At 38.1% G+C, this 25,429-nt stretch overlaps 1 protein-coding gene across 5 annotated transcripts in view; it reads right to left on the bottom strand.

Annotated features, from left to right (window-relative positions):
* Adamtsl1 (ADAMTS like 1) overlaps positions 1 to 25,429 on the bottom strand; it is a 933,106-nt gene that overhangs the window by 321,364 nt on the left and 586,313 nt on the right. For all 5 annotated transcript variants that reach the window (XM_076564473.1, XM_076564474.1, XM_076564475.1 and 2 more), the window contains one exon: positions 4,281 to 4,326. In XM_076564473.1, coding sequence (XP_076420588.1) covers positions 4,281 to 4,326 — 46 coding nt within the window. The remainder of the gene's footprint in view (positions 1 to 4,280; positions 4,327 to 25,429) is intronic.

Below are 25,429 nucleotides of genomic sequence, written 5' to 3'. Positions count from 1 at the left end.
TTGGAATATGTTCTCTACTCTTCATCTTGCTTTGGGGAGTAGATTCTAAAAAAATGTCAAATTTAACAGCACTACAAAAAAATAATGAGTTGAATTTTTTAAGTTACAATATTTCAGAAGTGCCACAGAAAGCAGTCTAGGGAAAAGGTATATCCCTGAAAACTGAGCTGAGGGACCCTCAAATTGCCAAACTCAGCTGAATTGTCCTAAACATCTCAAGTTAAAAAAAAACAGGAGTGTGTACGAAAAAAAGCCTTTCTTAGGAGATATTTATTTATTTATTTATTTATTTATTGCACTGTTGCTTTTGTCATGGCCAAAATCCAGGAAGATAAAACAATCAGTATCAGTTTGGTTCTCCAAGCTTAAAAATTGGGCTCATGTAATGCTGTAAGTTACAAGTAATTTGAGGTCAGAGTTGGTCTGCATTGACCCATGAAAGTGTTCAAAGGAAGTTATGGAAATTTTTGAAGAACTTTAAGGACAGGACAGGCAGTCTACTGCTCAAGATGTTGACAATTCATCTACAGAGTCTGGCTCAGGCCATTTCTGCTTGCTTACATACTCAAAAGGCAAGAAGGAAGATACACAGAATCAAATTGCAGCATGTTTCTTAAAAACAAAACAACAAAACAAAAATTCCTGTTATCTAAGTTAGTACTACCAAGAATAGGGGACTAGAGAAAACAAATAAGCCTTCCCTCAGGCCATATTTTCATGTCATTTCAAGATGTTTTGGTTGTGAGCCTAACCTTTTATAAAGTTGAGACATTCATCTTTCCAGTCCTTTTCATATCATTTCTTAGACACTGTCAATTTGGTTTAAAAATGTAAATTTTTTTTTAACCAATCAACAATGTAATGATGTTTGTATGTCAGGAGTAAAATATAGATGACAATGATGTATATACTATATTATCCGACATTTTCTATCCTAAATGGCAACAAGGATCTAGCTACAAAAAGATTTCCACTGAATAATTACGCTTACTCCCCAGGGTCATAGCTGGTTTCCTATATGGTCTCCTCAGGCATTTAAAACTGTGCAGAGCACTTTCCATTGATTTTACCCTGTGATCTATGTTGTAGCCTTCACTCACATGCTTCAGTGTTTCTCAATCTTTCTTCTAAGTCTTCAAGCCTGGCAATCCTCCTCTCTGTAAGACCGGTCCCCACCCCTTTGTTGCCCTGCAATTCTACACTGATTGCTGATTTCCACCCTGACCAATCCAGGATTTTGTATTCACTTTCTCATTTTCAATTTGCATCTATCTTCTAAGAATGAAGTCCATAACCTTTCTCTTTGTCAAGATAACTTGATTTATCACCTGTCCCTGCCCCCCTCCAAGAGAGATGTGGCATGGTGTCCAGGGTGTCCTTACCTCCTTACACCACCATTTATCTTTGTCATTTTTTATGTGCGTAGGTGGTGCTGGCAATTGAATCCAGAGCCTAACATTTGTTAGCTATATAGTGTTTACCTGTAAGTAAGAGCCCTCCAGAAGTCTCATATTTGATGCAAACAAACAAGCCTCCCTTGAGTCCATACAAGGTGTTTCTTTTGTACATTTCATAGAAATAGTGGTGGTATTTGAATATCTTCCAAAAGCCATACTGAAATTTAATTGCTATTGTCACAGTATTAAGAGAAATTGTGTTCCTATCAAAAAGGATAAGTTCAGCCCATTTGTCCTGACTCATACAAACTGCTCTTGCCAGATGGTAGGATCTGAACCTTTCAGTCTTCAGCACCAGGTTCCAAATGAACCTGTAATATTTGTAAACTACACAGCCTGTGGTATTCCATGACAGCAGCACAAAATAGACCTGCATAAATAACTTATGCCCATCCATCCCATTTCTTCATTAATATATTTTTTCTTTTGTCCCATTTTTCTTTTATTCCTAGTAAACTATGGAAATTGTTCCCACATTGGCTTCCTTTTTCTTTATTCTTTAAACTCTTGACATTTTTCCTCCTAAACAACTTTAAACATTCTCTCCTACATTCTACTCACCTCTCTCACAGGGTTCCATATCTTTTTTTTTTTTTTTTTTAAATCTAGTTTCTGATATCCCAAGAAAGCCTGAAGTTCCTTCCCTCATAATTTTATACTGTACCTGACAGGCTGCCTTGAAACTTTAATCTTAGTGCTTTCTATTTTGTACTTCTACAGCTTAAGCCTTGACTTTTTCCCATGCCAGAATGCTATCACCTACTTGTATCATCTACAAGTTGAGCTTGCTAGTCAATCTCTCCAGTGCTCCTAGATCAAATTTACTGATTTTCTCTCCAACAAATTCCCGAACTGTCTTATTTTTTTTTAAAAATATTTTATTATTTTATGTGTATGAATGTTTGCCTGCATATATGTCTGTGTATCACGTATATGGTACATATATTTGTGTCTGATGCCTGCAGAGGCCAGAAGACGGCACTGTGTCTCCTGGGATTAGAGTTGCAGATAGATATGTACTATCATGTGGGTGCTGGAAACTGAACTCAGGTTCTCTGGAGGAGCAACAAGTGCTCTGAATAATCACTGAGCATCTCTCCAGCCCCCAAAATTGTATTATTTCTGATACTGGTTCTTATCATTCACCTAGCATTCTGAGTACTCATTTTGTATTCAGCAAATATCCATTGTGAGCTTTATATGTATTCATTAACAACAGTTCTAGTTCCTAGGGACAACAGACAGAAAACAAATGAATAGGGTTCTTGTCTTTGTGGAGTGTGTAGAGATACACAATAAAAGTAACTCAGGAAGATGAATTTTGGTAGAGAAAAGTTCTGTAAAGAACATTAAGTGATGATTGGTGTAGTGGTACATGCCTTTCTTTAATCTTATCACTTGTGGGGGTAGAGGCAGGTGGATCTCTGTGAGTTTTAGGCTAGCCTGGTCTACATAGCAAGTTCCAGGCCAGCCAGTGCTATATAGGGGAAACTCTGTTTTAAAAGTAAACAAATGAATGACTAAACAAACAAATAGATAAAAGCTGAATGAAACTACCCTTGTGAAGAGTGAAGCTGAGTGGCAGGACAGTCATATGAGGAAAGATGGTCCAGGAGGCCACTCTGAGGAAGAGACATGTCAACTGAGTCTAAACACAAAAGTGCCAATCGCACAAACAATGAGGAAGAGTTTCCTGAACAGAGGGATTAGGGAGTGCAAAGCTCTCACAGTGTGCTTACCTCTGCTTCCTGGACTCTAGCTTCACCCTAACTTCAGATGCTTGTCCACTCTTGTCTGCTCATGCAGAGCGGCCTTAGTTTTTGTCCCTCTAGGATGCATTTCTCCAGGGCTAAGCTCTTACAAACTCTCTCTCCTTAGTCCCTGATCCTGTGCAACTCAGTTACTACTACAGAACTTCTTTCTGAACATGAGACTCTACACCATACCCTCACCTCAGAACTTCCCAGTGCCCACTGGACCCATGAAGTTGGAAAGCAACATTCAAAGCTCTTCATGATGTGACCGTAAATATCTTTTAACTCTTTCCTGCATGCTGGCAGGCACGTTACCGACATGATTTCTAAGTACACCCTTAACCACTTCTGTCTCTACAAAGGCCTGCACTCTTCATTAAACACTTCTTTCTCTAAAGAGGCCCACAGTCTTCACTTGGTTAGAGTAATTGCCATCTCCTCACACACAGCACGGGCCAGTCATACCTCTCCAAGCTCTACTACACACACTCCATTTTTTTTTCCTTAAGACCTTTCAGAATTCTCTGTTGTCATCCCCAAACAGCTTTATCCCTACTGGCATTTGTCACGTTTGTCCAGGAATGAGGTTATGTGTCCATCTATCTCCCTCTCTCCACCCATACTCTGTTGCAGATGTTGAGGATGGTTTCCACACATTCTTTATCCCTCTGCTAGCACACTGCCCCACACGTAGCAGATATTTGCTGGACAGATGAAGGCATTCAGCAAACCTGAATCTGATTAGCTAATATTTATTTCATGATACTCCAAGTGTTTTCCTTTTTATCATTCCTCTGCCTCATTTCTCATGAGAGCTCTATGTGAACAGACAGAGCAGGGAGAAAATGCAGTTTGTTTTGAAACAGTCTAGTTAGTTTTAATCTGGTTGAATGGTTACAAGTTTATATTGCGGAACATTAGAAGTGATTGGGTAATCAGTATACCATGCAATAAATAACTGTTTATGAACTACTAATTGATTGGCTTTCCACGTAGGATCCAGAAAACTTCTTAACATATCCCAGGGCCTAAATATTACAATTTTACAACCAAAGAAGCTCACACTTACCACATTACTGCATGTTCTGTATCGAATATTTCTTCCTTCACAGCTCCTAGGTCACAAAAAGAAGAAAAAAATGTAATGTTTAGCATTACCTATGAGATGCTCAAAGTTTGGACCAATTTCCTCTTAGTACTAATGGTAAGTCTTTTTCTTCTAAATATATTATTTAAATTGATACCATTAAACACTGAATCGAACAGATCTAAAGAAGTTGGGTGTATACATTGATTTCTCTAAAAAGGTTAAAATTAAGCATTTATATTGCTTTAAAATTTTAAGCCCTGAAGAAGATACAGTCAATATTTCAGCATGGATAAGAGAGGGTCATCAGGCCCCATCCTCAGAGGAAGAGGGATTGACAGCTGATGGCTGCTGAAGGAAGAAGCAGTTTTCTTCAGGCGTGTTACCCATAATAGATTATCCAAGTTCCAGTACATGGCCCCATATTCACGCACATGTAGGCAGCAAATAGGCAGCACTAATTTCAGTGGGTTGTAAAGGGGCATTAAGTTGAGAGGAGGATGTGGAGGCAGGTGGTTGGGAAGAACTGGAGGGTGGAAGGGGTAGCATATATAACAAATATAAATTGTATGTGTGTATGAAATTCTTGAAGAATAAATAAAAAGCACTATATTTAAATAACACATCACTGTCGCCTCATTTATTTCCTTGCAAGGCAGAGGAAATTACACCACTTACACAGTTTTATAGCCTGTTTTTTCCCTCCACTTAAAGATTTTTTTAAAGAAATTAAAAAAATTCAGTGTGTGTGTGTGTGTGTGTGTGTGTGTGTGTGTGTGTATGCAGTGTGTGCCATAATGTGCATTTGCAGATCAGAGGATAATTTGCATGAGTCAGTTCTCTCCTTTCACCTTATGAGATCTAGAGATCAAACTCAGGTTGTGAGGTTTGTTGGCAAATATCTTTACCCACTGAATTGTCTAGCAGGCCTTCCACTGAAATTTTTTTGAAGATTCCTGCCCATGCTATTAAAGTACTTTAAAGATACTGTGTTGACAGCTATATAATATTTCATCAAATGGTGCAATTTATATAACCACATCCATCCCTTGTAATTTATGTAATTTCATAGGATTCAATAAGTGAGAGTATAACAAACCATCTCCATGAACAAGTTTTATACAAGTTTCTGACCATGTCTTTAAAAATAGATAAATTTCTAGAAGCAGAATTACTGAACTAAAGGGAATACACTTTGGTAAGGCGCTTGAAAATTATTGCCAAATTGCATTCCATAAAGGGTGTGCTATTACATACTCCTACCAGCACTGCATGGGAGTTTCCATTTTACTAAATTCTCATGAACAAAAATAATTGTTTTGTGCTAAAACATTCAGTGATGACAATTCATGAACAATAGTGTTCTACTCTTTTCAAATAAACCCCCACTTTTCAGAAAGCAAGGAAAATTATATGATAAAAAATTTCAGAGAATTATACAAGTAGTTAACAGGTATGGAGTCCTAGAACTAATTATAAGTTACATGCTTATTTGATCTATCAAATGTGATATGATCATTGCATTCATTTTACAGATGAGATGATGTCTGAAGGGGATTGTCAAAGACCCGCAAATGCTTAGTGGTGGAGTAATACTGAAATAGGCCACTTGGTTTCAGGACTTACATTTGTAATCACACCTTAGCACATTATAATCGCTCCCACTCTAGCAACATGTTGGAGCTACTGTTATAGTCTGGGAAGGAACTGACTTCAAAAAATGCAAAGTCATGAATATGACTTGGCAATACAATTAGGCATCAAAAAAGTGATTGTGTTAGGTCTTAAACATGTCAACAAAAACAAAATGGCATCTGGAAACATAATTACACACAGTCTGTTTTAGGCATAGAGATTTGGCTTCAACCCAAATTAACTGCTTTAATATACATTAAAATTAGAATTAGAAAAGGAAGGCATCCAAATTGTTGAAAAAAGGGAGAATCAACAGATATGCATGTGGTCAAGGAGACCAGCAATACTCCAGGGCCAATGAAGTTGAAGTTGGTCATTGGCCAGGCTGCTGTTGTTGCCTCAATAGATGATAACACTGAATGGTTAGCTCATATGAGGAGCATCCCTCATCTGATGCCATGTTGGCCAAGATGCTTTCCAAGAATGACCTAACTCTAATGATTGCTGAGAGGTAGAGTGTTGGCTATGTTGGCATGAGTATGCTGATCCATGTTTGGATAGGCAAGGGGGACCACAGTAAACTCTAAAACACAAAAGATGTAATAACTCTATACTAGAAAAATCTGAATTTTACTTGAAAAACTGAACTCTGTGTAATCTTTGAGGCAATCATGTCATTTTCTATCTTTTCATTTTCATGTCTTAAACATCTATGTATGAAGATAATAATGGAAACAGTTCTGAATTAGGAGTTTTAAGATCAGAATCTTTACATTGCTCTTTTACTTGAGTCAACCCCTTTCCCTGATTTTAGGATCTTAGTTTGGTCTCCCATCAAATGGCTCCAGGAGTATCAGCATAAAGCTCTGTTCAAATGATGGGGGCCATTACAATGCATTACCACAGAACAAGACAAAGAAAGCAGTTTGAATATATACACTTCAATAATTTAAATTAACTTTCTTCCAGAGATTTTAAGCTATAACTGTATATGCAGAATTTATCAAAAATAATCCTTGGAATAGGAGAGTTATCATTTTGATAAAGCAAAAACAAAAACAGAGGAAATGTTTTTCTTTATATTCTTCAAATAATATCACATAATTATCTAGCATTTAATATTGATTTATATGTCACTTATGCTCCTAAACAACTTCTATTTCCATGCTATATTATGAAGTTGATTGCCCATTTAACTTAACAAAAATATGATATTAAAATATGCCAGTGTTCAAGTTTGGCAAATTGGTTGTTTATTACTACTACTACTACTAATTAGAGATTGCTCATGCTAGGCAAGTGCTCTACTACTGAGCATATCTCTATCCTTCACAAGGTACTCACTATTGAAAGACATTGTCAAATTGTGGATAATAAATTATAACAGAAACACTCTGGCCCAGCATTTGCATATTATCTTTAACTTTTCAACATATGCAAAGTTTTATTATTCTCACTTAACAAATGAGGAAACTGAGGCAGAGAGTGTTAAGCAAGCTTAAAGCTACAGACACAGAGAAGAGACCCAGAGATTTGGAACCCTGGGCTTGACTAACTCCAAAGTAGAACACAAGAAAAGAAGCAAGATGTGAGTAGTATGTACAGGACCCAGTCCCACTGCCTGGATGCCTCCCAAACAGATCAAGCTGCCTCCCAAACAGATCAAGCTAATCAACTGTCTCACTTATCCAGAGGGCCTGATCCAGTTGGGGCCTCCTCAGCTATTGGTTCATAGTTCATGTGTTTCCATTTGTTTGGCTATTTGTCCCTGTGCTTTATCCAACCTTGGTCTCAACAATTCTCGCTCATATAAACCCTCCTCTTTCTCACTAATTAGACTCCTGGAGCTACACCCGGGGCCTAGCCATGGATTTCTGCACCCAGTTCCCTCAGTCGTTGGACAGGGTTTCTAGCATGACAATTAGGGTGTTTGGCCATCCCATCACCAGAGTAGGTCAGTCCCGGCTGTCTCTCGGCCATTGCCAGCAATCTATTGTGGGGGTATCTTTATGGATTTCTATGGACCTCTCTAGCACTTTGCTTCTTCCTATTCTCATGTGGTCTTCATTTACCATGGTCTCCTATTCCTTGTGTGAAAGGTATTTTTACTCTTTTTAAAGATACCCTTAAGGTTGCTCCTCCCTCATTGGAGGTCAAACTTCATTCAAAACGACTCAAACTCAGCAAATAATGAACCACTAATACACACAGTCAATGGTGGAAAAGAAAATTTAAAATGACAGGTTGAGCAGACAGTCTAATGGGTCCAGTGCTTGCTATGCAAGCCTGAGGACATGACTTCTGATGGGCAGCACTCACATACTAGTTACAGGCAGCAGTGTGAGCATGGAAAACACTGGGAGCATAGAGACTAGCGGGTCCTGGGGGCTTGCTGGCCAGCCAGACCAGCCAGACCAGGAAACAGCAGGCGCAGTGACAGCGAGAGACTTGATCTTAAAATTAGGTGGAGAACAATTAGAGGAAGACAAACCAGTGTTGGCTTCCGACCTCCACACACAAACACCTGAGCATGCACACCTATACACAGATGTACACAAACACATGCACACCCCAAATGCACACATGTGCACACATACCGAAACACACCGCAAGAGGAGATGGGAATCCCTGATTCTTTGGGACTTCAAAAACACATAGAAAATATCTTTATCCTATGAGCATTTGGTTCAAAGATCCTTACTTCCCATGCAGGATATCTGTTTGTTTGTTTGTTTGTTTGTTTGTTTTTTGTTGGCTCTTTCATAAACGATACATCAGTTTTTCAAACAGATTAGCATTGAAGAGGACACTTTTATCCTGATAGTGAGATAAACACATCAAACTATTATGACAACTTAAGGAATGTAACTTTTGAAAATGCTTTGTGTTGTGACAATGCAAGGAAGTATGGTGCCTGATGTCATCTTTCAGGAGGTGAGCTGGTTGGGAACAGACAGCCCTGGATCACACCAAGACGTCACAGCCTGCCCTAGGCTCCAGAGTGGCCTAATGAGCCAAAAGTATATTCCACTTTAAAGCTGCCTTTTCAAACAAAGTTTAGACTGACTGAGGGGCTGGTGGGAGCATAAATTAGGAACTGGAGTTACAAGAATTTGTTACATATTTTTGTAATCTCAGTTTTATATTTCAACACTTCTGCTCTATAAAAACTTCCTGTTATAAGTACATACTGAATGCACTGCCAACTTGGGAACCCTGACTTTTGTATACAGGGAGGGAGGGAGGGAAGGAGGGAGAGACGGAGGGAGGGAGGGAGGGAGGGAGGGAGGGAGGGAGGGAGGGAGGGAGGGAGAAAGATTAAAAACTAATGTGGAGGATAAATTAGATAGAAATGAAAATTATGTAAGTTTAGGGAAAGCACTGTAAGTTGGCCTTCCCCGTGGCTGTGAGATCTCCTTTCAACCCCAGACAATTAAGAAAGGTTTCTGGACTTTTGGCAGATTCCTGAGGCACAGTTAGGGGAGTGTAGCCCTGCTAAATCGAAACTTCAACGCAAGCAAGAATCTTCTATGCTGAAGTTTGGAGTTTGTTTTGTGAGTTTCAAACTGTTTTATTTGCTATCATGAGTGTTTGGTATGTTCTAAATCACAGCTAGAGAAATCACTACCAAGTTGTTTCCCCAACAAGTTTGATTTTACATATATGTCCTTCAAGTAAAGTAAAGGTGTGCTATGACAAACCAGGAAGTATTCACAAACACAGGGCAGGGATATAAAAGCAGGAGGTGCACATGTGTGATCAGAAAGAGAAGAGAAAAAGAACAGCAAGGGTTGTCATATTGTAAACTATAAGGATGCTATCCACTTTGGGTGATGCCAGACACTGCTTAGCGTGCACTGCTGAGACCATCTAAGAGAACTATATACAGTCAACACTTCTACAGCAAAAATGAGCCCCTAGACAGTGCTTCCTGGTTAAAGAGCTTTTGTATAATGCTTTATGGTTTATAATCATTTATCACATTTACTGAAGATTGAGTATAAGCTAGCAGGAAGGAAGACATTGAGAAAGACACAAAAGCCATGAAGTCCCTTGACTCTCAGCAAAGTTATTTGTTAGCTGAAGCAAACTGACATTCACCAGAATAACGCATACAACAGTGGAATGCAGAGGTTAAAAATGGCTACTGTCTGGATACTAACTACAAAAGGAATTTGAAAAGGAGCAGGGAGAAATAACCTTTTAGAGATGCTTTAGGTGGGGTATTCTGCAAAGGGTCCCAAGAAAGTAACTACAGAGAGAATTGGAGAACAAGCCCTCTCCTCCTACTCCTGCATCCCAAACTTGTATGACCCTTCTATGCAGATCAGTAATCACACCCAACATTGATGAGTATCTATTATATACAAGGTGGGAAGACAAGATAAAATCATAGACCACACTACCAATAATCTAGACAGGATGGTGTCATACAAGGCACTGACATGGCCAGACTCTGTGAAAGCATTACACATCACTTTGTAGTCATAGTCCAGTGTTGAGGCTACTGCTGGAGCTGGCTTTAAGTAACACTGAGGGTTCTAATTAAACACCATGGCAGGGAGGGTACTGCAGGTGTTCTGGACAAGAAGCCAGTGCCCATAATTTCAAAGCACTAGAAGGCATTGTGTCTCTTGGTGAACTATGTGCTTGCTTTATGAGCCATGGTACTAGCAAGATGCCTGTTGTACTGTTAGCATTCTATAAGCATTTCCTGAGATCAGGGATGGAGAGGAAGAGGAAGAAGGAAGAAAAGAAGGGGGGAGATAGAGGAAGGGAGGGAAGGGAAAAATGGCTAAAGTGAGAAGGGAGGAATAGGTAAAAGGAAATACCATGAAGATAATTTCAAGACAGGCAGAACTTTTTTTTTTTTTGGTCTGTTTTTTGGTTTTTGTTTCTCCATGTAGTTTTGGTGCCTGTCCTGCATCTTGCTCTGTAGCCCAGGCTGGCCTCGAAATCACAGAGATCCACCTGACTCTGCTTCCCAAGTGCTGGGATTAAAGGCATGCACCACCGCCACCCGGCCAGGCAGAAGTTTCAACATCAAATTTGTCCTAATTTTTGATCACAAAATCTTGATTAAAATCTTTCTACAACATCTAGAGATGAAGGTTCAAAATGAAGCTAAGTAGCTACCCAAGGGCATCACCTTTCCCTCTCCTCTGTGGCTGTCTGTTTTTTATATATTGACACCCACCAGGATGCCTTCATTACCCAATGCATTTATTGCCTTTGAGAGATGGGGATAGGAGAGGCAGGGGTGGGAGGTAGAGTGCTGCCCTTGGCTTGCCACCCACCTGTAGGATGGGCATTCACCTTATCTCTTTAAGATGTCTTCACATGCCCTAAGGTTTACAGATGTTCTTATATTTGCTTGGTAGCCAAAAGAGAACAACAAGAATAAAGACAAATGTGTTTTAGCAACATGCCCAAGATCTCCATCTTCCCCATGAGGAAAAGCTTTCTCTAATGGTCTCAGCAGATACAACACTTGAGCGGAGAATTTATGGATCATCTTGGCCAGAGAAAAAGTTCTCCAGGCTTTCCATGCCCCACATATGTCTAGCAAAGTGGGGTCCTAGACAATCACAACAGTTACCCTTCAATCATTTCTACTGGGCTGGTCAATGTAGCTCAGTTATAGAGCACTTTTCCAGCAAGCCCCAGGCCCTAGATGTTATATTAAGAACAACTTTGGGTTTGTGTCCTTTTATCTACCTAGCCACAAAACAGGCTGTAATACCACATCTGGAATAAAAGTGTCTCTTTCTCAGGGTCACAGATTTTGATTCTTAAAGATGAAGGGTACCTTCAACATTCTTTCAACACATATTTACTGAATTCCTATATTGTTCCAGGCAAGGAGTACTTATCTTCAGTGAGCACATTGAACCCTGTCTAGTGTCATACAGAAAAAGAAGACTGGAGCCAAGATCTAAAGTCAATTGTTTTATAACAAATAAAAGAGATCATTTACAAAGCAGGATGAGGACTGTCTCAGAGGTAATGGAACTCTCACTTGGGAGTTCTAACCCTCTCACCTTCTTGAAGCTTTACCTAGACTGAGAGTCCAATTCCAGTCCCAAAGTGGAGACTGGCTCTGTAGCTCTCCAAGATAGCAAATGGTGTGACAATCATGCACGGATCTGCTGTCTCCTGGTGTTCTACAGTTACTTTTCCTGTGTACATTATTCTGATATTGCAATTTTTCTCTTAATATCTAAGCCCTCCCCATATATGTAACCATCCTCTATCTATAGCTACCTAACTTTCATTTATCTCAGTGACTAAAACTAAGAAAATCAGTTACATAACTCTTCTATTTTCTTTAAAATGTTTATTTTGAGAATTTTATACATGAGTACAATGTATTTTCACCATATCTGCCCTCTGTCCCTTTAAACTTCTCCAATGTCCCCCACACCTTCTCAAATCCATGTGTGATTATCATTATGATATATATATATATATATATATATATATATATATATATATATATATTCTACTGAGTCCAATTTGTATTGCTTGCATATGTGTGGGTATAGGGATGGCCACTTGGGCATGGGCAACCTATCAGGGAGTTTGTCCCTGAAGAAAATAAATTTCCACTCTCTCAACAGCCTTCAACCTCCTATAGCTCTTCAACTAGGGGTGGGATCTTGAGGGCATCCCCCTCTATCCATGAGGGGATGTGGAATGATGTGGCCTTCTGTTGGTCTTGTGCAAGCAACTGTATTTTTGAGAGTCCAAAAAGTATTTTTCCTTCATTATCTTTTCAGCCAAGGGAAAGGCCAGTAGCATGGATGCTGAACTTATGGTGAAGAGCTAAAAATTCACATCCTCCATAAGAAGTTAAATGATATTCTTGAGGGAAATGTCTTAGAAAATTTATATAAACCATACAACCTCTGAGACACTGATCCAGTCAATCACTAATAGCACTGGAAGCTTTTTTGTTGTTCTATTTTGAGGCAGAGAGTCGGGTAATCTAGGTTACCCTTGAACTAACTATGTAATTAAGTGTTATCCTGAATTCTTGATTCTCCTCTTAAGTATTGAGGTTATTAATATGCAGTACCATAACCAATGACCTAGAGGCTTAAAGGACCATTTTAATAAGCTTAATTAATATACTGGAAAAGTATCTCCAAAATCACATAGTACATTTACCACTTGGGCACAGCTGACCTTAACTGTACAACTACCCAGAAAAGTCATCCATATGGCTCACAAAGATTGCAAGACCCATACCACATTCATGTTGTGATATCCTAGCGTCCATGCCTTTTTCTTATATAGCAGACAGGGCCACTTTCTAGAAAATGGAGTGAAGAATTTTAGCATAAAAAGTAAGAGAATTCCTTTATTTCATTATCCCAACTTAAAGACACAGCTTCACTTTTTCTTAACTTGATATGTAGTTCTAATCCAGATACACATTAAAAAAATCACTTAAAGAACTTAAAAAAATCCTGATGGCAGGGCTCTACCTTAATAGATTTTTTTTTTAATTAATTGTTCTTTTTAGGGGCCCAAATATTTGTGTTTCCCAAAGCTTTCTAAGTGATTTTAAAGCACAGCTAAGGATAAGAACTACTTCCATAACAAAAGAAGGAATATAACACATGTCATATCGATAGCTACAGAAAAACCTTTTACCAAATTCAGTATCTTTTATGGTAAAACCTCCCAAAAGTGAGGAAAAGGAGGAAATATCCTCAAGATAAAACTTTCCACTTGCCAGAAGCTAAAATCATACTCTGACTTTTCCTCTAGGATCAGGAATAAGGAAACAGCCCTACTCATCTACTTCCATATAAATGGTCCTCGAGTCTCAGTCAAGGCAACAGGGTCAGAAAAGAAATAAAAGGCATCCAAATCAGAGTGGAAGAAGAAAAATGGTCTCTGTTGATGGCATGATCTTTCATATAGAATACTTTAAAAAATGTCACAAAAATCTTTTACAACTAATTCAAATTTCAGTAAAATTCCAAGAAACAACAAATATGGAGTCAGTTCTAGTGGAATTCAGGTGTTTCTGGTACATGGACTGCTCTCACCCAATGTGAGGTTGAACTGTTGACCTTGTGTACATCCTACTTCACAAATGAGTCTGTCAGATACGCTAAGCCTATAGGCTGAAGATGATGCCCCAACACTGCGGAAAAACCTCAGGTGACTGTTCATGCAGCTGGCTGTTTCTGTCAACTCACAAATTTTTTGGAAGTTGCTTGCATGCACTTCCTGTTTTTATTTTTGTTAGCTAATATTATTTCTTTCTTGGGCCTCTGAGGGAGTTGAAGATTAGTTAGTTATAGTTGAAGATTAGTTAGTTATAGTTGAAGGTTAGTTAGTTATAGTTGAAGATTAATTAGGATAGAAAGTGAATTAGATACATTTTGGACTTACCAAAATAGGATAGATAATGAAATTATTTGCTCTGAATTTGTCAAATACAAATGGACTAGACTTTGTTTAGGTATTTATTACTTGTATATATTGTATATAGTTATTGTACTTTTGTATATAGTTTTTCTTATGTTAGTTATAACCTTTTGCTTTTTTTTCTTTTTATTAAAATAGAAAAGGGGAAATATGGTGGTATTCTATTTGTACTGAAATGTGATTTTAATTGTATATTAATAAATAAAGTTGCCTGGGGGTCAGAGCTATTAGAGCCATAGCAAGAGCGTGGCGGTGGTGGCACATGCCTTTAATCCCAGTGCTTGGTAGACAGAGCTAGATAGATCTCTGTGTGTTCAGGGATACAGCCAGCATTGGAGACATATACCTTTAAGACCTGGAGGGCTGTACTTCCCGGCAGTGAGGAGGCAGTCATGTGTTTGGGTTACAACCAATGAGAAGGCAGAACAGGAAGACTATGTAAAGACATACACACAGGAAGTAGGTCTCTTTCAGAGAAGTAGGAGCACCACAGGAGGAAGGGTAAGATTTTAGCTCTGAGCTCTGACCTCTTGGCTTTCTCTTTTACATTGGTTCTGTGTTTCTTATTTAATAAGACGGTTGGTTACATCTACAGGTCCTATACACAGGTAATAAACTATAGAGAAAAGTGAAGGGTCATCCTCACAACAGAATAAAAAATAGGACACAGATAAACCAGCTTAATTAAGTAGATGAGAGATTTAAAAAGTGTAAAACATTGATGAAATCAATTACAGATGAGACAAAGGAGTTCAAGAACATCTACAAGCAGAGAGTCCTGATAATGCTAAAATGAGCAAAACCATTTATAGACCCAATGCTATTCCTCTCAAACTTTCAGCAGCATTTTAAAATAATAATAATAATAATAATAATAATAATAATAATAATAATAATAAACAACAACAACAACAACAAATTGAAGTCCACTTGGAACAGAAAAGAATCTGATTGGTGAAAACAGTCTTGAGAAATCACAAATCTGAAGGTGCCAAACTTTTGGTTTCAAAATATTTTATAAAACTCTGGTAATTGAAACAGCATAAAACTAATATAAAGCCTTATATACCAATCCAACAGAACAGATGGGTCATCCAGAACTAAACATGTATCTACAGCCGGTTGATCTTTGACAAGAGGCCCAAGACTACACAATGGAAAAAGGGAAGTCTCTTCAACAAATGGTTTTAGAGAACCTGAATATTCACATACTCATACTAAAGGATAAAATCAGAATCATTTTTCACTATATGTAATAATAAACATGAAAAATGTATTAAAGACTTATACATGAGACCTGGAATTATATGCCCCCAACAAGATAATACAGAGGGGGAACTATATAAAACTGCTTTTGGGAATTATTTCTTGGATAGGAGACCAAAAATATAAACACCATGGGCAAAGAACAGACAAGTGGGACGAGCACTGAAGAGTGGGCCCAGCCAACAAGAAAGGTGAAGAAAGGGCAGCCAGCAGAACAGGAGGCAGCATGCGGAAACCACCCATTGGTTAAGGTGGTCACTGCCCCAAATATATAAGAAGTCCTTCAACTTAGCAGAAAATAAACAAACAAACAAACAAACAAACAAACAAAAAACAATTAAAAATGAGCAGTTTTTGAACAGACATTTCTCAAAAGAAAACATAAAATATCCAAAAAGACATGAAAAGACACTCAGCATCACTAGTTGTCATGCAAATTTTAAAGCAAGCTCCCTGGTGCTGGGGAGCTGTCTCAGTGGTTAAAGCATTTGTCAGAGTAGCAGCAAACATGAGGGCTGAAATTTGGATGCCCAGAACCCACATAAATGCCATTGGGCATGGGTGGCCTGTCGGGAATTCCAGCACTTGGAAGGCAGAAACAGGAGATTCCCAAAGAAGGCTGACTAGCTAGACTAGTCAGGTTGATGAGCTCTGGGCTCAACTCAAAGACCTTGCCTCAATAAATGAGGTTGAGAGTGACTGAGGAAGACTCCCAACTTCAAACTTGAGCCTTCATATACACGTGTACCCCCCACATATATGGCTACACATACACTAATATATATACACATATGCATATACTCCACTCCTATGCTCATAAAAGAAAAACAAAGCTATTGTGAGGTATCATTCCATTCTTGCTAAAAATGTCAGTTTTCAAAATGACAAAAGATTATGTTTGTGATAAAGGGGAGTACTTTATAACAAAATTTAATTTATACCAATCATACAAATTAGTGAGTTTCACTTCAACATTTTCATGCATTCTTATATTGTGTTTCAATTGTTTCACAACCCCATTACCTTTCCTTGCTCTTTTGATGTCTTCTTTGTCCCCTTTACCCTCTCCAATACTCCCTCTTCTGCTTTCAGAGCCTTTTAAAGTCAATTAATATGAGAAAAAACATCACGTGACATCTATCTTGTGTTTTTTCTTTTTGCTTAACATAATGGTCTCCAGTTGTGTCCATTTTCCTACAAGGGATATTATTTTATTCTTTATGACTGTATAAAACTCCACTGCATATATTGCATATATTCACATATGGATATAATTATATACATACATATAATTTCTTTTATTCATCTGTTGATAGGCACCCATACTGATTCTATAATTTAGCTATTATGAATTAAGTTGTGATAAACATGGTACACAGGCACAGCTTTAACATGACTTCACTGCTGTTGGACATAAGCCCAGGAGTGGTAAACTAAGCAAACGGAACCTCCATATTGTTTTCCAATGAGGCTAGACAAATTTGCATCCCCACCAACAGTGCATACATAGGTGTTCTTGAGAAGGGAATACTTGCATACTACTGGCAAGAGTATAAAATGGTGTCCCATATGGAGAAAAGTAAGTACACGTCGCAAAATATTAAAAATAGACATACTACATGGTTTGAAAATCTTATATCTAGACACTTAATCTCAGTAGTGAAATCAAGATTGAGGTGGTATATCTGTACTCCCAAGTTCACTGAAGTATTGTTTATAGCAGCTAAAATGTGGAAACAACCTAAATGTCCACTGATGGCCAATGGATTGATAAAATGTGGTAGTTTCATACAATATAATATTAATCTGCCTTAAAATGAAGAAATTCTTGTCATTAGAGTGGTACCATAGATGAACTCTGAGGATACTGTGGTAAGTGCAATAAACTAGTCACAGAGGACAGATACTGCATGATCCCACTTATGTAAGATGTATAGAATAGCTTAATTGATAGAAATAGAACCAAAGTCTGCCAGGGGCAAAAAAAGAGGGAGAAGGAAAGTTGCTATTTAATGTGTCCAGTTTGGGTGGTGCAGCATCCATAAGTTCTAGATAACTGCTGGGAAGACTCTCAGTATATCCAACAGTATTGTTTTATATGGTTAAAAATACTAAGAGAGAGATTCACATTAAACTTTCTTAATATAATTTAAAAGAGAGGAATAGTAGTACCAAAGAGGTAGTGTGTATATGTGTGTATAGCATGTATGTACGTGTAGTGTGTATGTATGTGTGTGTAGTGTGTATGTGTGTGTAGGTAGTCTCTCTCTCTCTCTCTCTCTCTCTCTCTCTCTCTCTCTCTCTCTCTCTCTCTCTCTCTCTGTGGTATAGTATGTGTGTATAGTGGGCTTAACTGCAAGACTTTGCTTAGCTCAGTCTAGGTTCAAGCCTGAGATATCTGCTCCACTCTGTAAAAGCACAATTGCTTGAACTGACCTTGGTTGTATGGCACAAGGTTTACATCAATACATTGTAGTCTTCTTATTTCCTTGAACTATAGATTAAGGAAATGAACATATATATTAATATCATGTGTGTAAAATTGAAAGCAAACCATGAAAACTAAGTATCTGCTGTGTGTTAAACATTGGAAAGGAAAAAGAATACTGCTTATAATGTAATTAGGAAAAAAAGAATTTCCTAGTTAATGTAGAAAGTGTAGAAAATGATGCAGGATTAAAAAAATAGCACATATGAAAACAAATGCCTATCAATTTTACTATTTACAAAATTGGGAGAAATCCTCTTACCTCTTAAAACGCTTCCAACTACAATCAGTGTAAACTAAATGATAAAATCTTAACTGGTTTATTTCTAGGGGCAGACTCTTTCTCTTTGGGAATTCTAGCTCTATTTGTACCTAGTAATTTGCCTGATACACAGTGAGAGTGCAATAAATATTTATTGGATGAATGAATTAAAATTGAGAGGAAATAAAACTTTATAAGGGCCATTGAGCAAACCAAATAAGGAATTCTTACGTTCACAGGGGGAGGGGAAGCAAACTAAGAGTTACAGATTCCCAATACAACAAGTAAAGGTTTTAAACCAAACACATTTCTCAACCATCTTTTATTCCAACAAACTGGTTTATGGGATAAACCAGACCATAAATTGGTCCTAAACATTCAGTCATTACCCTTTATGCATGCCTGTCCTGAAAGGAGATCAGATCTTGGAACAATGCACTCCTAAGATATATAGCCTGGAATATTAGAAGTCCCGGCAATACGTTTAGACTAGGCATTGACCCAAAAAAGTAAGAGGAAGGCAACCTCAAACCTCTTAAACATGTGTCCTCATGAGCAAGCTCTCACAGAATGAAAAGACCACCTTATATAAATGGCATGCAGAGTCAGACCTACTCTGAACTTGTATATCTTTCTTTCAAACAAAAACTGAAACTTTTTTTTTTAAAAGAAGAACAAGGCTAACCACATACAACATTAGATGAAGAAAGGCAGATAGATCATGCTTCAGAGTTCACTGGAGCTACAGGCTTTAAAATATTAAAGTAAGTCCCATGACCCTTAATTGGATGATGAAGATGAGATGCCATTAAAAAAAGACAATAAGTATGCATTTAAGAAGCCAAATCTTATCACTGAAAAATTTTATTTTGGTATTTATACGATATAGAAACTGCTTGCCAACTAAATTCTAAATTTATGCAAGTACCAATATTTTCATGGGAGAAAATCTGTGTTTACAAATTCAAAGAATTTAGCTTACTTTCTCTAGCATAATTACTATAAGAAGGACTTTAAAATAATCATCTCCATTCCTATGGAATAAGGCTCCCTGGAGCTATTTATCTTAATTTTTCTGTGTTTATGTTGACATCATTCTGGCAGCACATCTTTTTGCAATGATACAATAATCTTATCATTTTTAGGCACTCCGCATAATGTGGTGATGATTTTTATCTCTTGTTCATCTGATAATTTTGTCTAACTCAAATATTCAATTCAAAATGTATTAATTTTTGAAAAATACCATCATTCTTCATAAGTAGATATCTATCTATCTATCTGTCTGTCTGTCTGTCTGTCTATCTATCTATCTACCTACCTATCTCCTGTCATCTATCTATCTCACGGAAGTACATTATTCAACCAGGACTGAATGAATATTCATATTCTTTATGTATCAATCAATATATAGAATCAACATATTCATCCATAGATAAATCAATTGCTAAGGTTAATTTAAGTTTTCTGAAAATAAAAAACTCTCATAAGGAGTTTACATCTTTTTAAACGAACTGCACAAAGTTTAACTTTGTTCTTCAGAACATGCAACTATTTGACTCATCGCCGTCTCAAATGAGCTGCAGTTTCCCTCTTGACCTCAGACTTGGCATGAACTGGACACAGTGGTACAGATGATGTTACTCATAGTATTAAATGCCTTAGGCATCTGGAACTCCTTATGGGCAAAGCTAAGCGAACTGACTGAAGACAAATCTGGAGTCCTCAGAGATGGCATGTGCTATCAAATTTAAAAGAGAAAGCAGGAAGAAGAATTCACTATAAATATTTTGACATAGTTTGTGAGAAGGGTGAGGAACTGGAGAGAGAAGAAGCAGGTTTCTGAGGTAGTCTGCGAATTACTTAATTTACTGGAAATAAAATAAAGTACCACCATCAAGTACAAGTGAAAGATAAAAACAAATCTTATATTTCACTTGGTGATGTAAGATAAGCAATAGCTACATTATCCGTGTTACTCGGTGAAACTGTATCTAATCTTACAGAATCAGTAAAGGCTGCAGGGTCAAACGAGAGTTGCAGGAAGAATCAACTATGACTGCTCCAATACCACATGTTAGGTAAATGCACTCTAATTAGAAAAAGACCGAGGAGAAGCCAGGGAAGGAGAGTGCTCAGTCGGTGTCTTCCAGGGCCTGGCTCCACAGCATTAAGCTCTGATAGTTGGTTTATTTTCACTCTGCCTAGCCTCCACTGATTTCCCTTCCCACACAGTCATCAAATGAATACTTGGGATATTCTCTGCACAGGTTAAAGAAGGCTTTTTTCAAGCGTTCAGTTTGCCTTAGGACACAATTGACTCCAGAAACAAAGGGATTGCCATTACTCCATAAAATTTGGGAAATCTATTTATAGTTTTATCATGCTGGAAGTTGAATAATTATTATTTGATAGACCTAGAAAATTCAGACTTGAAAATGACCTAAGAGATCATATGGCTGGGCCTGGAAAATCAGTCCAGCACTTTAATTTCCTAGGTGAATTACTTAGATTTATTTGGGCTGAATTTGAATGCTGCCCTTTAGACTCCTACCCACTCCTGACTTATATGTTTGGCCTCTAAGAAGAGATAAACTTGTAACTTCTGATCTTTCCCAAATTGGAAGGTTAATGAGTTGAATTAAGATGCTTAAATTTGGAATGGAGAGTTGAGAGAGGACCCAATAATTATTTGTTTTATAGAAAATAAATAAGAAAGCCATAGATGTCCAATGGTCGCAGTACTTTGTCTCCCCTACATCTCATGCTTTGGGTGCATCTCTTTTCTCTCCCAGAGACTCTTAGTTTGGATAACAGGAGCCCAGCAAATCCTGGGAAATTCATCTAGTACAGTTTGTTGGAATATTAGGAAAAAATGGAACTGAAGTGCCTTGCCTACATAGGAATAGATGGAGCCAGTCTAGATCAGCCAGCAGCTGTCTACCCAGATACATGCTCAAGCCTACCCAAGTTCCTCAGACCCACCTCACCAAGCCTTACCTTTATCTCATATTTCAGTGAGATATAGTGGTTGCTACACTGTATCATTGTGGCACTGGATAAATGACACATTCAACTGGGGCTTCCCTAACAACCTTGGATCTAAGGGATCAACAGCTATTGAAACCAATAGTATGGGCTATTGAGGGAAAAAATAACAAGAAATCTTCTAATATCAAATTGGTTTGAATCATAAAGATTAACACTTACCTCTGAACAGATCTGTTTCTATAGTACAAGAGTCAAATATTTCTCAGTCCAACCATAGATTCAGAGTCAAATATAAATAGTTACAGATAAGTATAAATAAGAAGTTATCAGAATATTTTTCATCAATATTATTTTTTGTTTCATACTATACTTAATATTTCTTACTGCTTATAGTTTTCTACTTCACTGAAAATTTGAATTTTTACACATAAGTAAAACTGGTAGTTTTGATATCTCTATTAGCTTAGCTGAAGTCTTGACTTTATGAAACTTAAGGCTGTGCCTCTAGAACTGCTCCTAGTCATAAAAAAAAACTTGATTATAAGGAAAATACCAAGAAAACAAATAATTGCTTAGGTTCATGGGAATGTAAAAGATGGTGGCAATGATGTTACATTCTCCTGAGGTCCTCAGTAGATTCAGTCTAGGCTGGGAGAACAGAATTCTTCTGATGGAAAACTGGTTCTCTATAGATGCCATGGGGAACTTGTTGCACAATTCACTCTACATAAATAAGGGAAAATTGATTTAAAAATCTTATTTATAAAACTTACACTATAATATGGAGTGGCTGAAAGAAAAAGCCAAACACACACACACACACACACACACACACACACACACACACACACACACACACACACATCTGTTTTCTGATAGCTGTCAATGTTCCTCTTGCTGCAAACACAATAAGCCCATGGTAAAGACTGAATTTTGAACATGGATGAGCCCAGGTAGAGGAGCAGCCTGACCAGTGTTCATAAAGGGTCCCTGCCAAAGTAACTTCTGTGAACAGCAGCTTTCAAGCATTTCTTAAACAATAGATTTCTTTTTAGCCTAGCACATACACACACAAGTAGACATGTATGTGAATTTATTTGAATATATGTACACATGCCTCTTTTTGAAAAATACCGCATACCCTAGGTCTTTTATTCCAGAAACTATCTATGTATTTCATGACATTCTGTTTTGTGACTGAATCATTGAGAGCTTCCCCAAAACAAGCACCCACTTCACATGAGAACTAAGTTACTCTTGGAATCAACGGCAGAAGATATCTGAACACTCAGTGACATGGCATGCCATGTCAAAATCATGAGGGTATTTTCTGAGCCGCTTTGTATCTTTAAATCTTTTGGATATGTAGATCTCACGGAATCAGTCCACTCCAGAGATAATTAAGTCTGAGTTTCTCTTTTTGTAAAATCCATAGTGAGCTAACAGATGCCACCAGGGCATAACAGGCTAATAAGGTCCTATTATGGGGTGCTGTTCTCAGAAACCCATCTTTAATCCCAGATTGAATAGCCAAGTTAACCTGTACATTGCTTACCTCAAGAGGTTTCACATAAATTTATCCCCCAACACTGATAAACTTAGTACGACTGAATTTTACATGGCCTTAGTACTTGACTATTTGCTAAATGACAGGATCTTCCTTGTGATTTAAATATGTTCCCTACATTTCTTTTTAGTCTCAGTCATTTAAAATTTATAACACAATATAACATTCACTTCACTAGGGCAATAAGAAAGTTCCTCTCACCTTCTTATTTTCCTAAATTACATGTTTTGACTCATTCTCATTGAATAGTCAGGGATGCTAATTTGAGAAAACTAGATAACAGGCACATCCCATATTTGTACATTTTGCTGTAACTGATGTCAGATTATTATCAGTTATATTATCAGCATGTAGCATCATGTATAGTAGATTTAGTAAGCTTTTGTATGATCCAGATTAAGGAAACAGGTGAATCACAAGTTGGAAAAATCTCTTGTATACGATAAGCTGCTTGCTTCTAATGAATATGAACTTGCCAGTGGAGTCAATCCAGTGAACCTATCAATCACCAGAGTGGACAAGTGTCAGGACTGGTTTTGTATCTTGCACTTCTGGTCATGTTTTTCAGTGTACAGCACTTTTTTTTTAAAATGAAAACCTGTTAGGAGCCAAAATGTTCCCTTTGCTGGATCCGGAGATCCAGTAAGAGTCATCAATCAGGCTCCAAATATCTCCTACACACTATGAAGAGCCCATGTGAGAAAACAGGTATGTGACTCACATCCTGATCTTAAGAGAGTATCTTTGTTATAAAAGAAATGCTGACACTTTCCCCAACTTGCATTTCACTACTTTCTGCTGTGTGTTTATGAAACATGAAGGAGAGGAGTCAGAAGACGGCTGACAACATGCAGGCATGATCAACCAGACGCTCGGGGAACACACTGAAGAAAGTTGGATGGCAGCTGTCAGAAAACAGTGAATACCTCCCATGTTAATAGCATGTACAAAAGGGAGCTTTACAGAGTGGGAAGGTCTGGTTCAGTTTGGGGGACCCTCATTCTGAAGACCGGGGAGTAGAGGGGACCAGAATATCAGCACTGTACTTTCAGTAATGTCTTAAAGGGCAGAAAAAGAGAAGAGAGCCAAACAAAGAGACCCAGCACCACAGGCAGAGAGAGAATCAAACCACCAGGGACACCCTGTCTCTTGGACCTTGACTAGAGCAGCCACTGGATGTCATTTAAAACAGGCCCCTGTTGAGTCAGCTACTTGGTGGCCTGAGACTCTCTGTCAAGTACAATCCCAGGAAGCTCAAAAGAAGGGTCACAAGTCTATACACTGAAAGTAGCCAGCACAAGCACTCTAGCTGCCAAGGAAGAAGCTCTTGATACTCAGTGTGCAGTATTCTGTGGAACAGAAATCTCATCAGAGCTGGAGTATTCAGGGAACACGGGCTGAGGGCCCACCTGGTCTGGGGACCATGAAGAAGGCTAGCACAGGGCCAGAGCCAACATTTGCAACACAACCCATGGAGACAGGACCAGAATATTTGGCCCAACCTCCAAAAGGACTACCAGGGGGTGAGTGCAGAATTTTTAAGTGGTCTCCTGAAGGACCACCTATGGTTGTAACTAGCACCTTTGGCTCCATCTACAAAGGCTCAATATCTGTAGTCTGATCTTCCAAAGGTTAGCCTGGTTGAGAACAACAAGTAGACCCATGAATGACTACTCAGGGCCATGGCCAGCATCATAGACACACTAAGGGAAGGCTGAGAGGTATGACATGCACCTGGCAGCTCAGGAAAGAATACCCAGAGGCTGGAAGCAGAAATCAGGCCAGACTGCATTCATAACCTACACCTCCTCTAGACCTTCCCATATTTACTCCTCCTTTTCTTAGCATCCAATGTCAATTCTCCAGGACAACTCTGTCCTGCTTTGTTCTTATTCTCTCTCTGGGTCTCTTTCTCACCACCACCCAAGTCTTTCCTTGTTCTACTTTCTTTACATAAGCTTTCCTAAACATACAATAGCTTAGTCTGGTTTACAAAGTACATTCATAGTGAGTCTGCCCAATAATAGTGACTGGTTTTACCAAATATGCTGTTCTCAAGGGAGAGCTGGGGAACAAGCCTGGAACCCCGAATACCAGCCTAGCAGAGGAAACCAACATCTCAAACCTGCTATGACCTCATCCCTCTTGACCATTGCAGACACTTCTGATGAAAAGTAAAGATGATTTCAAAAAGATTCCAACCAATAACTCCTAATCCCCTATATATAAGCCTCAAAACAAAATCACAAGAAACATGAACAACCATGTTTCAAAAATCACTAACTCTGCATTAATGGCTCCAATGGGAGTACATCAGGAAAAATCACAAAGAATTCAGAAGAAATCAAAGAGAACACAAATTCTCGAAGCACACAAATGAATATCTAAACGAAATAAAGAGGTCAGCAGAGGACATGAAGATGAAGACTAATCATGTGAAACACTTAGGGAAAGTTCACTGAAAATGAAAAGCTCAG

The sequence above is a fragment of the Peromyscus maniculatus genome, chromosome 2 (assembly GCF_049852395.1).
Source record: "Peromyscus maniculatus bairdii isolate BWxNUB_F1_BW_parent chromosome 2, HU_Pman_BW_mat_3.1, whole genome shotgun sequence".
In the NCBI taxonomy this organism is placed as follows: domain Eukaryota; kingdom Metazoa; phylum Chordata; class Mammalia; order Rodentia; family Cricetidae; genus Peromyscus; species Peromyscus maniculatus.
This window is presented reverse-complemented; position numbering and strand designations above follow the sequence as displayed.